The 10,844-nt window shown below is 39.9% G+C and overlaps 1 protein-coding gene across 1 annotated transcript in view; it reads right to left on the bottom strand.

The window, feature by feature from the left end:
- Positions 1–7,936: 7,936 nt before the first annotated feature.
- LRIG3 (leucine rich repeats and immunoglobulin like domains 3) overlaps positions 7,937–10,844 on the bottom strand; it is a 44,338-nt gene continuing 41,430 nt past the window's right edge. The window contains exon 19 of the mRNA XM_050897849.1: positions 7,937–8,693. Coding sequence (XP_050753806.1) covers positions 8,449–8,693 — 245 coding nt within the window. The 3' untranslated portion in view covers positions 7,937–8,448. The remainder of the gene's footprint in view (positions 8,694–10,844) is intronic.

Here is a 10,844-nt window from a genome sequence, read left to right as displayed (position 1 = left end):
GGGGGGGGCAGAAAAAAAAGTCCATTACTTTTCAGACAGGAGAATAACCACAGCCTTTCCAGGCATGTTTTAACTTAGCTATATAAAACACCTGGCCCTAAAAAAGCAGACCTTTTTCTTTTTTTTTTTCCTGAGGAAAATATGAAGCTTAAACAGGAAGCCCACATAAGCTCAAAACTCCTTTGTGAAAGACCTCATTAAAAAAAAAAAAAAGAAAAAAAAAGAAAAATCCCACCAAATTTATATAATAGTTACTTTGTAATTGCTATGAACTATATGAACAAATCCCTACTTTTCCATTTAAGAATGTTTTGTGAGGAGAAAAGAGGTCCAAGACTATTGAAGAGCTGGAAAGGTTTGGCTAGAGAAAAGAGGTAGGAATGCCTTTCCGAGATCCCTCTCCTCAGCCTCCGCACCTACAATAACTTGCTTTTCTGTTCGCTTGTCAAACATTTTCTCTGCAAGACAGTAAGGTGTTGAAGAAAGCAGGGAAGATAGCTGATGATATTTGGGAATGCTGAATATGATTTCCATCATCCTGCAACATAGCACTGTTTAAGTTGTTGGGATTTTTTAACGTAAATGAAGTTGATGAAACATTATAGGCTTTAAGAAGTTTCCTCAGCTGCCTTGTTTGAGAGATGACTTTGTGATGCAGCCTTTTATTTGCACTTCAATTTAACAGGAATGATGATTTAGGCGGTGGTCACACACACAGCTCCTGAATCCGAGGTGCTGTTTGAGATCTGCTGGAGCAAGGTATCCCCGGGGTGGGACTCACCCCAAGAGTGGGGCTGTCACTGTGGCTCCCCTGCCCACAGCACGCACAGCGGTAACTCTAGAGAGTCTGCTTGGTGCTTGTTCACAAGCAAATCACCTTGGGTTACGCAGAAAGTGCAGGGACCAGCTCCCTACAATTCTCAAAGTGTACAGAGAGCAGAACATTTCTAATCACACAGAAAAATATTAAGCCTGGCTCTTTACGACTATAGAAACTTGTTGAGTCAGAACCGCTAAGAAGAAATCAGGAAGAGAAACATGCTCTGGCGGCAATGAGAATCAATTCGCAGGGACCTGCCAAACTCAGATCAAATGGATTTGGGAAGAGGGAGGTGCGGTGGGGAGAGAACAAGCAACAGCTCTGCCCACACCAGCCTCTGCGCCTGGTCTGCGTTGCCCTGATAACCCAAAGGGCTCTGCACTCTGTATTCCAGTTCTGAATGGAAATGCGAGAATTCAAAAACAAAAATGAAAATAATTTTGCAACAACAAATAATTTCAAAGTGAAAAATCAAAGCATTTCCATTTTTCAGAATTTTTTGATGTTCTGAGTTAAGCAATTTAGTAAAATGAGTTCAGTGGCTCAGTGTCACAGAGCTGCTTTTTTATTTCATCTTCTTTTTAAAAAAAAAAAACAAACTACTTTGAGTAAGAATGCTATTTCAAATGAAACTGCTAGAGTGTGCTGGTAGGTGAAATAACACAGTTGTTACAAGCTACAGAGCAATAAACAAACACATTTTTAAAATGAGGCACTTAACCTCAGTTTACATTAAAGCATAATTTTATTCATTAAGTTAATACAGCTTTCTGATTAGTCATATTTTCCATCATCGCCATCATTTTACTACTCTACCTACTGTGTGGTCACAGCTACGTGAAATTTAATTCATTCTAAGTACTATTTTACACATAGGTTTTTGTCCCCTCGCCAAAATCTGAGAGCAGATTAACTTTTCCCTGCTTACAGCAAATACCTACGAGGCTGCTGTGAGCGCCCCTGACACTTTCCATTCTTTAGTTTACATGGAAGGCTGTGTAAGCTAATTACGATGGAGGCCGTGTTTCCCCTTTCCTGAGGGAAGGTTAATAGAGAAAGAAGTTTACGCTAATAAAGAATACGATCAGTGTGTGGCAGAAGCCAGGCTCTGGGCAGTTGGCTGCTGTAGCAGTGATGCTTTCTTAATGCTGTTGGCGTACAGACCTGCAGCAGGTAGCAGTGCAAGTAGAGTTTATTTTAAGCCAGGAGAGTAGCTAGTTTCAGTTATAAGAGCTGGCTTGTTTACATGTGTCTTCTACCACTTACTCAAACAGTAGCTTCTTCATTGCTGTGCTAGTGAGCCATAGCTGTTAAAAAACTATTGAACAAAAGCCTCATTTGGAGATGCGTTATAACTATTATGTGGTACCAGTGGACCAAATATTTTTTTGTGTGAGCTCTGTGGTTTTCAGCTATGTCAGTCAATAGTCTGCAAAATCTTTCTGCGTGCAGTAAGGCAGGTCATGAGGGACCTCCTGATGCCGAATGAAGGACCAAGTCTTTCTGGTTATTTCTAAGAGTCTAGAATCACAATGAAATTGAAAAGCAGTTTCAAAGACTCTTCTAACATTTCTGGGGAAAATGTGCGTATCTCTTCAGATGCAATTCTCCCTGCCACCTTTGTCAGCAACAATTCTGCCATACATGGACTGAGCACCAGACAAGTATCTCACCAAGTATCTCCAGCTCCAATGTACTCTGTGTCCTGTAGAAAATGGCACAGCTGCCCCATTCAAGGGCTGATAAAGTGGCAGCTCTAACTCCTTGATAAGCTCATTGAACTGTGTTGTGAGGAGTAAACGTTAAAACCTGCACAAGTTATTCCCTTGGAACAAGAGGATTATTCAACACCACTTTATGATATGACAGGAACTCCAGCCTTCCTCTCCTGCATTCACTTTACAGTATCTCTATAGCTCTGTCTTACAGTAGCTCTGACTACTTCCCTTACATGTGGCATGCTAGCACGTTAGTAGCAGGACAGAATTTGATATGGCTGTCAAGTGCTGGCACATCTACGAAAATCAGCATGAAACCCCACTATTTGTTGATGAATGGAGACCAGAGCCCCAAACTCCCCATGCTATAGCAATGCAAAATGGAAGACAGCGGCATAAACAAAAGGACAACATAAGGACATCAACCTCAATTCCTCCATTACAGTCTTTTTCAGTAGATTTCTAAAATAAGTAGACTGGACATCAGGATTAGTGCCAAAGGTAGTTTCTTTAACTGGACAGGAAGTGATGTAGTTTTGCATCATTTTGCCGTAAAATAAGCTGAAGCCTCACCGTTCAAGATGATGTTATTTCAAGTGGCTGTATAATCAATACCTGAATTTTGCTTATCCAGCAGTGGACCCAAATCGTAAGGCACAGCTTCTCCATGCACATCTACAAAGGAAGTGCTGAAAATAAGTAAGATGCACATTGCTACGGCAAATGAGGGGGTCTTTAGGCCATGCTGCATACAAGTCTTTCAAAGTAAAGGCCTACAAAACCTCAAAGCCTGTCTTACATTCAGAGGGTCTTATTACCTCTGTCAAGTAAAATCTTAATTTCCAGTGCCATCATACTTGAAATTCACATGGTTTAAAATTAGTCACCATGCGTTTCAAAAAGTATAGACAAGTGCTCAGATTGAAACTCCTGCATTGCACTTGTTGGTGAACAGCACATGGTCAACAGTCAAGCTGAATGGGCATAACATGAAAGCACTTGTTGATGGCTGAGGAAGAGTGATCTCACTGAAGTGCTATCAGTAGTCCATAATCTAGAGTAATTTATGGTTCTGTTCTCTGTTGTGTGGGAAATAAAATCCTGGACTCAAGTCACAAAGCCTAAATTTATTTTGCAAGCAGTGCACTTAAATTACTACCAACTTCACTCTCAGGTCCTGTTGTCCCATGGCATTCTTGAATCACATTGATCACAGGCATTCTGACACAGTGGACCCCACGGACCACACGACTCTGGGAAACTATGCATTGCACCAGCAGTATTTAGTCTTGGACACAAACACAGAATAACAAATGGATCTTGTTTCTTGCCTACCAGAAAAGGAGATTTTAGATGCAGTAAGACATAACTCTCCAGATGACACACTCTTTGGTGCATAGCTGCTTTTGGCATTTTAGAGCACAGAGGGTAAGTGGAATTAAATACACAAAAAGTATTGTGAAGAGCACGGGAATGCATGTATTGTATTATAAATATTTTATATGTCTCCTCAATTATGCATTTACTGTGTATTCAACCAAGAGCTTCCCAAAGTTGTGGCTAGCCTGTCTCCCCACACTTCCCCTCTTCTCCTCCAGCACCCAACCACTACTGACTTACTGCGTTCAACTACACTGTGCTCTGTAAACTGAATAAATTTGTCCTAGCCTGCAACCACAGTGACAGGGCAAGCAAAGAAACTGGAAACAGAGTAGTGTGGGATACCAGAGAGGGTCCCCCAAGGACATGGGAGCAGTACTGAGCTACAAGAGAAAAAGTAGCATGGGAAATGGGAGACGCCTCTTGTGCCTTTCGGTAAGTGATAAGATGTGCACATAAATTATTTCAGTGGAACTACTGACTCCTAATACTTAGGCACAACAACAGTGAGAAGCACTTTTTGCCACACTGTTGTGGTTTAACCCCAGCTAGCAACTAAGCACCTGAAAAATCCTTAACTTAGGATAAGCGCTACTTAGCAACAACTAAAACATCAGTGTGTTATCAACATCATTCTCACACTAAATCCAAAACACAGCACTGTACCAGCTACTAACAAGAAAATTAACTCTATCCCAGCCAAAACCAGGACACACATATAAGTGTGAGCAAAGACACTGTAGCTTTTATTCCCTGCTGTAACACTTCCCTAAAATATAATAAAGGTAGTTCTTCATCTGAGTAAAACCGTATGTACAAGAACTGCACCTTGTTATGCATTGGTTTCCTCCCTTCACTAAACAGGCTGAGGCTCTCTTCCCCCCCCCCATCTTCTTAATAAAATAATTTCATACAGCTGCTAAACTAACATCCAACTAGTCAGACACATTCTCTATGACAAAGCAATACACAAAGTGAGAAAAAAAGGGAGAAGACTTCACTGAGAAAATACAATTCTCTGAGATGTGTCACGTCTGCAACAAGAAGTCTTGCAAGTAGCAAGTAAAATTTCTGCTTGCATTTATACTTGAAAAGAAACACAATCCCCAATTATGGTCCTGGCTTGTAAGGTTGGCAGAACACAAATGTTTGCAGTATAAATCTGCACACATTTAATAGATCTGGAATCTTAAGTCTTAGTTTTAAGCTTCTTTGAAGCAGTTTAAGGAATAAGACCTAAGTGTTCAAGAGATCCCTGAGACTGAAATAAGAAATGTTTGGTGACACTAATGAGTCCTCAGTTGGAAAAGTAGCAATATTCTTCAGCAGAAAGTTTGGGCCTAACTCTTTGCCATCATGGCACTGTCAAGATCCATTTACAGTTAAGAATTCTAAATTAAAGCATTTAGTCCTGAAATACTGTAGCGCTCCTTAAGATTTTGTGCGTTCAAAATAGTAACAGCTTGCAGTTAAGAAACTATGCAGGTATCCCCCAGTGCCATCTCAGGCACACCATTTAGATTACTCAGTTAGGAAATGCTTGCTCCAGAGAGATTCTGGGAAACAAGTAACTCAATTTATCTAAAATTATTAAAATTATTATTCAGGGCTTGCAGAAACTATACTCAGCAATTGTTTGTATGAGTTCATTGGGTAAAACATTTTGTTGTGTAAAGCATTAAGAGGATACTGCCTTTAAAGAACATTTCACAAGTTTTAAGTGAGCCTATGACAAGATTCCAGTCGCTGCTGGTCATAAAACTGCAAAATGTCTGTTTTACCATTCAGCAACACTTGTTTCTCATTCTAAGACTCTGAGATACAGTGTAAGCTTTACTCAGTGTTGGCCGCAATTTATTTCCCCATCGCATCAACTTACAATTTAGCTTTCAGCTGTATAAATATCAAACCACCAGCTCCCTAATGTCTGGATCTGGGGGGGGGGGGGGGGGGGGGGGGGGGGGGGGGGGGGGGGAAGAAAGAGAATGAAGGCAAGACAACTTGCAAGCCTTTAAAACAGACATTTGGTTACATCAGTGGTCTTAAAAAGAACTATTAAGATATTGCAAGTATCTTGCAATTTACAGATTGCCACTGTATTTAAGCACAATCAACTTACTAAACATGAAAACTGACACTGGCAGAAAAGAGGAATCGGGAATGTTCAACTTCCATTTCTGGGTATTTAAGGCATCAAATAAAATTTTAAGTCATTCGTATTTTTAGGATGCTAAATGAAACTTGATGGGAAGCATTTAAAATTCAGTCATTGACCCTGAACATTTATTTGGGTACACAGATCGATGTTTTTGGAAGATTAGGATCTTTATACTCTCCAACAGTGAGTTAAAAAAAGAAGTATTTAAGGGAGAAGATGAAAAAGGAAAAAAAAAAAATTACATTGCCACTGTTCCCAACCTTCCCCCACTACAGAAAATAAATTTAAAGCTTGTTTTTCATGATGGGTCTTTAACATGGAGTCTCAAGGATAAACATTAATTCTGGAATGAAAGATGTACTTACTGTTTTTAAGTTTGTTTTTTTAGATATGTCAAAAAGCAATGTCTGGTTACAAACACAAGCTATCACAGCCCCCAGCTCTCCTCCCCCTAAAAAAGCTGGAGTCACTGTGGGGGAAGAAAAAGGAGAGTTATTAAGTGAATCATATTTAAGATTTCTTGCCTTATTGACTTATAGCTTTGTGCTTAACTCAGGAAAAATTATTCTCTTTCAAAATGCACTTAATTATAATCAAATATCCATATCAATGTCTGTCACCACATCAGCACATCTGGCAGCAATGAAGACAAATTAACAATAAGAGTCAGAAAATCTGGCAATATGATCAACTAAAGCACGCAAAATCCATTCTCTACACTTAGACCACCAGTGACTAAGGACGGATTAGCTTCCTGTCTCTAATACTGGCGCCTAAATTAAAGGGAAATTGCATCGCAATCTGGGTACCAGGTTTCTGGCTACAAACAACAAAAACCCCTTAGCTCAGCTACACCAGGCAGCAAAACCTTTGCTCTAGCTTTAGCCATGATGTCTGTGATGGCCTACTCTCACAGCTGCTTTTAATTTAGTTTAAAAGAAGCTATTTGGCAACCATGTAAGTTTGCACCTTCAAAGTAGGCAGATTTAAAAAGCCGATGTCCTATAATATTAACCATTTTGGAGTCTCGCTGTTTTAATGCAGTGATGACGACAGGATTCACAGCTTTTTAAAATAGTAGGCATCTGTACATAGAAAAACAAAATAGAGTGTTTTCACTTAGTTTTAATTACCATTTTATAGTAAGCAATCCTTTCTCTGACTTCGTATAGTTAAAGGCATTGGGTTCATTACTGCAAATTTAATCCAGCAAGAATTTACAATTGCTCAATTTGACAGAGCAATTGAATACAGCACAGATCTCATCTATGACGAGAAAAGGGCAGCCGAGTAAGAAACAGAAGCATGAGTTAAACCAAAGAAAACGTTATCTTGTACTTGGATTACCTTCTCATGTTGGGCATGGAAGTGGTTGCAGAAGCAAAAAAGAGGGAGGAAGGGTATGAGAACGCAAAGACTCAGGCGTGCACTGGATATTTGGCAAACACTTAACACTACGCCACTTAGAAAAGAGCGATGCTACCAGACAGATATCCAGTGCCTTTTTTCTTCTTTTACTAAATAGCCTGATATGGATTTGTGCATCTACTGTCCATATCCTCTACCAGATGCATGCACACGGGCATGGGCAAACTGCTGGTACTACAGCCTTGTGTGCGTGAAAACTGATAAATGTGTGCACACACATCCGATAGTGGGAATTTGAAGTGGAAGATTTGCATACTTATTTTGGCACAAATAGCTTCAAGCCACCTTACCAGTAGTTGTGGCAGGACCACACCCACTCTTAGAAGCTGAACATATCTATTTAACACAGTAAATCTAAAGATAGAAGTTTTAGTCAAATAAAGGTGCAAACATGCAACGGAAGACACCTATATATGCAACACTATCCACAAACATAATTTACCCTTTTCATTCTTCATACACTAATGTGGGTCAGAGACCACATGGCAGCATATTTTATTAAAAGTAATGTGCAAATAAGATGCATGATACCTGCAAACAGCATGGAGTTTCCATTTGTAAAAAGGTACAAGTAACAGTACAAAATTAGAATGCTTACTACTCATTCCAATAAAATGAAGTCTGACATAGAAATACATATGCTGTATTATTTACACCATTAATTTACAAAAGATATTATTTGCATAAAACAAAGCTATAAAATAATTAGAAATATAGTATTTTTATAAGGAATGTTTTCCCTGTATAAAAATGTAGAGCATTTTGGCAATTATGCTTTATTTGAATAAAAATGCATTTATTTGTTCTGAATTCATAGCATCACGTGGTTTCTTTCTTCCCTTCTTCCTTTCCTTATTCCTTTTTTAAATAAAATTTCACACTGAGGTAGTAGTATGTCAAAGTATTTCTTTGGTTCCAGAAATCAATGGCAGGTCCAAAAGGAGCTATGTATCCAAATCACAGGATTGGAAAGTAGAAGTCCTAAAGTTTTCAAAGGACTGTTTGTAAGTATAAATGCTATTTTCTTCTCTAGAAACTGTCCTTTCCTTTCCATCTTCGTCTGCCTCTGCATCAAAGTCCAGTGAGGCATGAGGATTATTATGGGAGGTTTTTGGTTGGCAATTTGTTGGCTGTCTACAACTTGAAAGAGAGTCCAGCTGAGGCCTCCATAAAGGCTTTCCAAATGTTCCTGAAAGACAGTAAATGAGTAAGTACAGAAATACTGATGCTAACAGTTTTGTGTCTCACTAAGGGCTGCATGTTAGAATGCAAGCCAAGGATCGACACAAGCAAAAGTTCACCAAAGTGAGATTTTACTTAACTGTTATTTTACCCCTTAAAAGAAAACACCCATGTGATCACAAGCATAAGGCAACATTCTGCCACCTGAGACATTAAAAACATTTCCAAAGTAAATGTATAGCAACAGACAACTTCATTACTTTTGTTTTCATGACTACTCCCATCCCCATTTTTCTTTGGGGACAGTGGTGAGGGGGGAGGTGGGCACGCAGGCCAAACTGCAAACATATCACAAGACACTTTCTAATGCAAAAGTCACAACAGTCTCCCTGCTTTGTTCTTCAGTGAACGAATGGCACATGAAATCTGCCAGGCAGTTCAGCAAAAATAAGTTAAAAAAAAAAAAAAAAAGAAAAACCCAATATGTATAGGGTTATACAACATCCTCCCACTGTGCAATCTGAATGCTAAAACAATCTTTTTCTGGCTAGCATCTCCTATTAGTAATAAAGGTCCCACCAGCCAAATTCGCCATTCACACTTGTTCATCTCTCTACCACAACTGGCTAGAACAGATGTAGCCCAAAGAGAATTTGGCATTTCAGTTGAATCTGTATTAATAATTATCTGGATTCACTAGCCAGAAAATCATTAGTGTGCCTGTCACTCTTCACCATTAGGAAGGTGTTAGCATCAACACCTCTGCAAGAAGGGCCTTCTCTTTTTTCACTGAAGAAAGATACGGCCGTCGCAAATCAGAGTGTCTGTGACACTCAAAAGACTTCTTTCAGAGGACAATGTCCACAGGCTGATTTTTAAGAACTCAGTTTTTGTTAATAACTTAACACTACAATCATTAATAAATTTTGCACCCAAAAAGCCATACTTCTAGTTTTGCTTAGTTGCTAGAAGCAAAGGTTTCAAGTAAAACTGTAATCTGAGAAGTTACTAAAAATGGATTTGGCCAAGGTCCATATTTGCATCAATGATTTCCAGAGCAATTTTGCTCCTAACACAACATGAAAGGATGTTCCTCACAGCACCAAAGCTACAAATGAATCCTATCTTTAAAAAAAAAAAAAAAATCCAAGCTGTGAACTTTCTGGCTCATGCATCAATGCATGTTAATGCCAGCTGTCTTCTTCATTGTGATTGTAGAGGCAAAAGAGGGGCTGAACTTGAAGACAATGATACTGAAGAAGCGAATCCACAACTAAAGACAAGAAATCTATCAAGACTTCTTCCACAGCCACCACCTCCAAGATCTAGCCATAGGCTCTTTGAGTGAAGAGTGCTAACAATTATGAAGCATCCAAGGCAACGATGATGCAACTTGGGTGGGGTAGTAGCTCAGAGAACTGACAAAAAAAAAAAAAAAAAAGTAGCTCTGCATAGAGTTTTAGGGCAGAAAGGGGACTATGAGCCCCTGAGGCCGCATTAACTCCTGGGTATACCCCATACAGTAGAACTACTTTCTGCAGGAGACATGTGGTAAAGCCCTATCTGCACAGTCCCATCATGGCAATAGTGGCAGGCAGCCAGGAGGCCATGTGTAGTCCCAGGGCCTCTGCCGCACGTCATGGCATCTACAATGTTTTACAGTCCAAACATCTGGCTTTCGAAGGGGGAAAACTTCAGAGCTTGTACCTCCCTCCCCATCCCCTGAGAACAAAGAGCCCAGTCATGCACATTCCCCGAGGTCTCCTCGCAGAGCCAGCAGACCCAGGACTTGATCAACCGTGCTGACACACCAGCCGGGAGACAATCCACAGTACCAGGGCTGCACTTGGCGCTCAGATATCACAGGGATGAAAGCAGTATGTGGGTTTATAAGCGCTTTAAACCAACCAACCAAACCAACACCCCAATTTAGAGAGCTTCAGAGGTAAAGCAACGCTCTTCTCCTTCCTCCCACCTCTCCCTGCAATCTGGATTAAAATTGTAAACCCTGAATTAAGCTTCAGGAACTCTTGTCAGACACACCATGAGAAAAGAAGACAAAGGAGGGGTAAAGAGGGCATTTTTGCACAGTGTCTTTCTTTGAAGGGTAAATAGTTCTGGCTCACTGTGTTATACAATATATCCTCATACACTGGAG

This window comes from Gymnogyps californianus, chromosome 1 (assembly GCF_018139145.2).
Source record: "Gymnogyps californianus isolate 813 chromosome 1, ASM1813914v2, whole genome shotgun sequence".
Lineage (NCBI taxonomy): Eukaryota > Metazoa > Chordata > Aves > Accipitriformes > Cathartidae > Gymnogyps > Gymnogyps californianus.
This window is presented reverse-complemented; position numbering and strand designations above follow the sequence as displayed.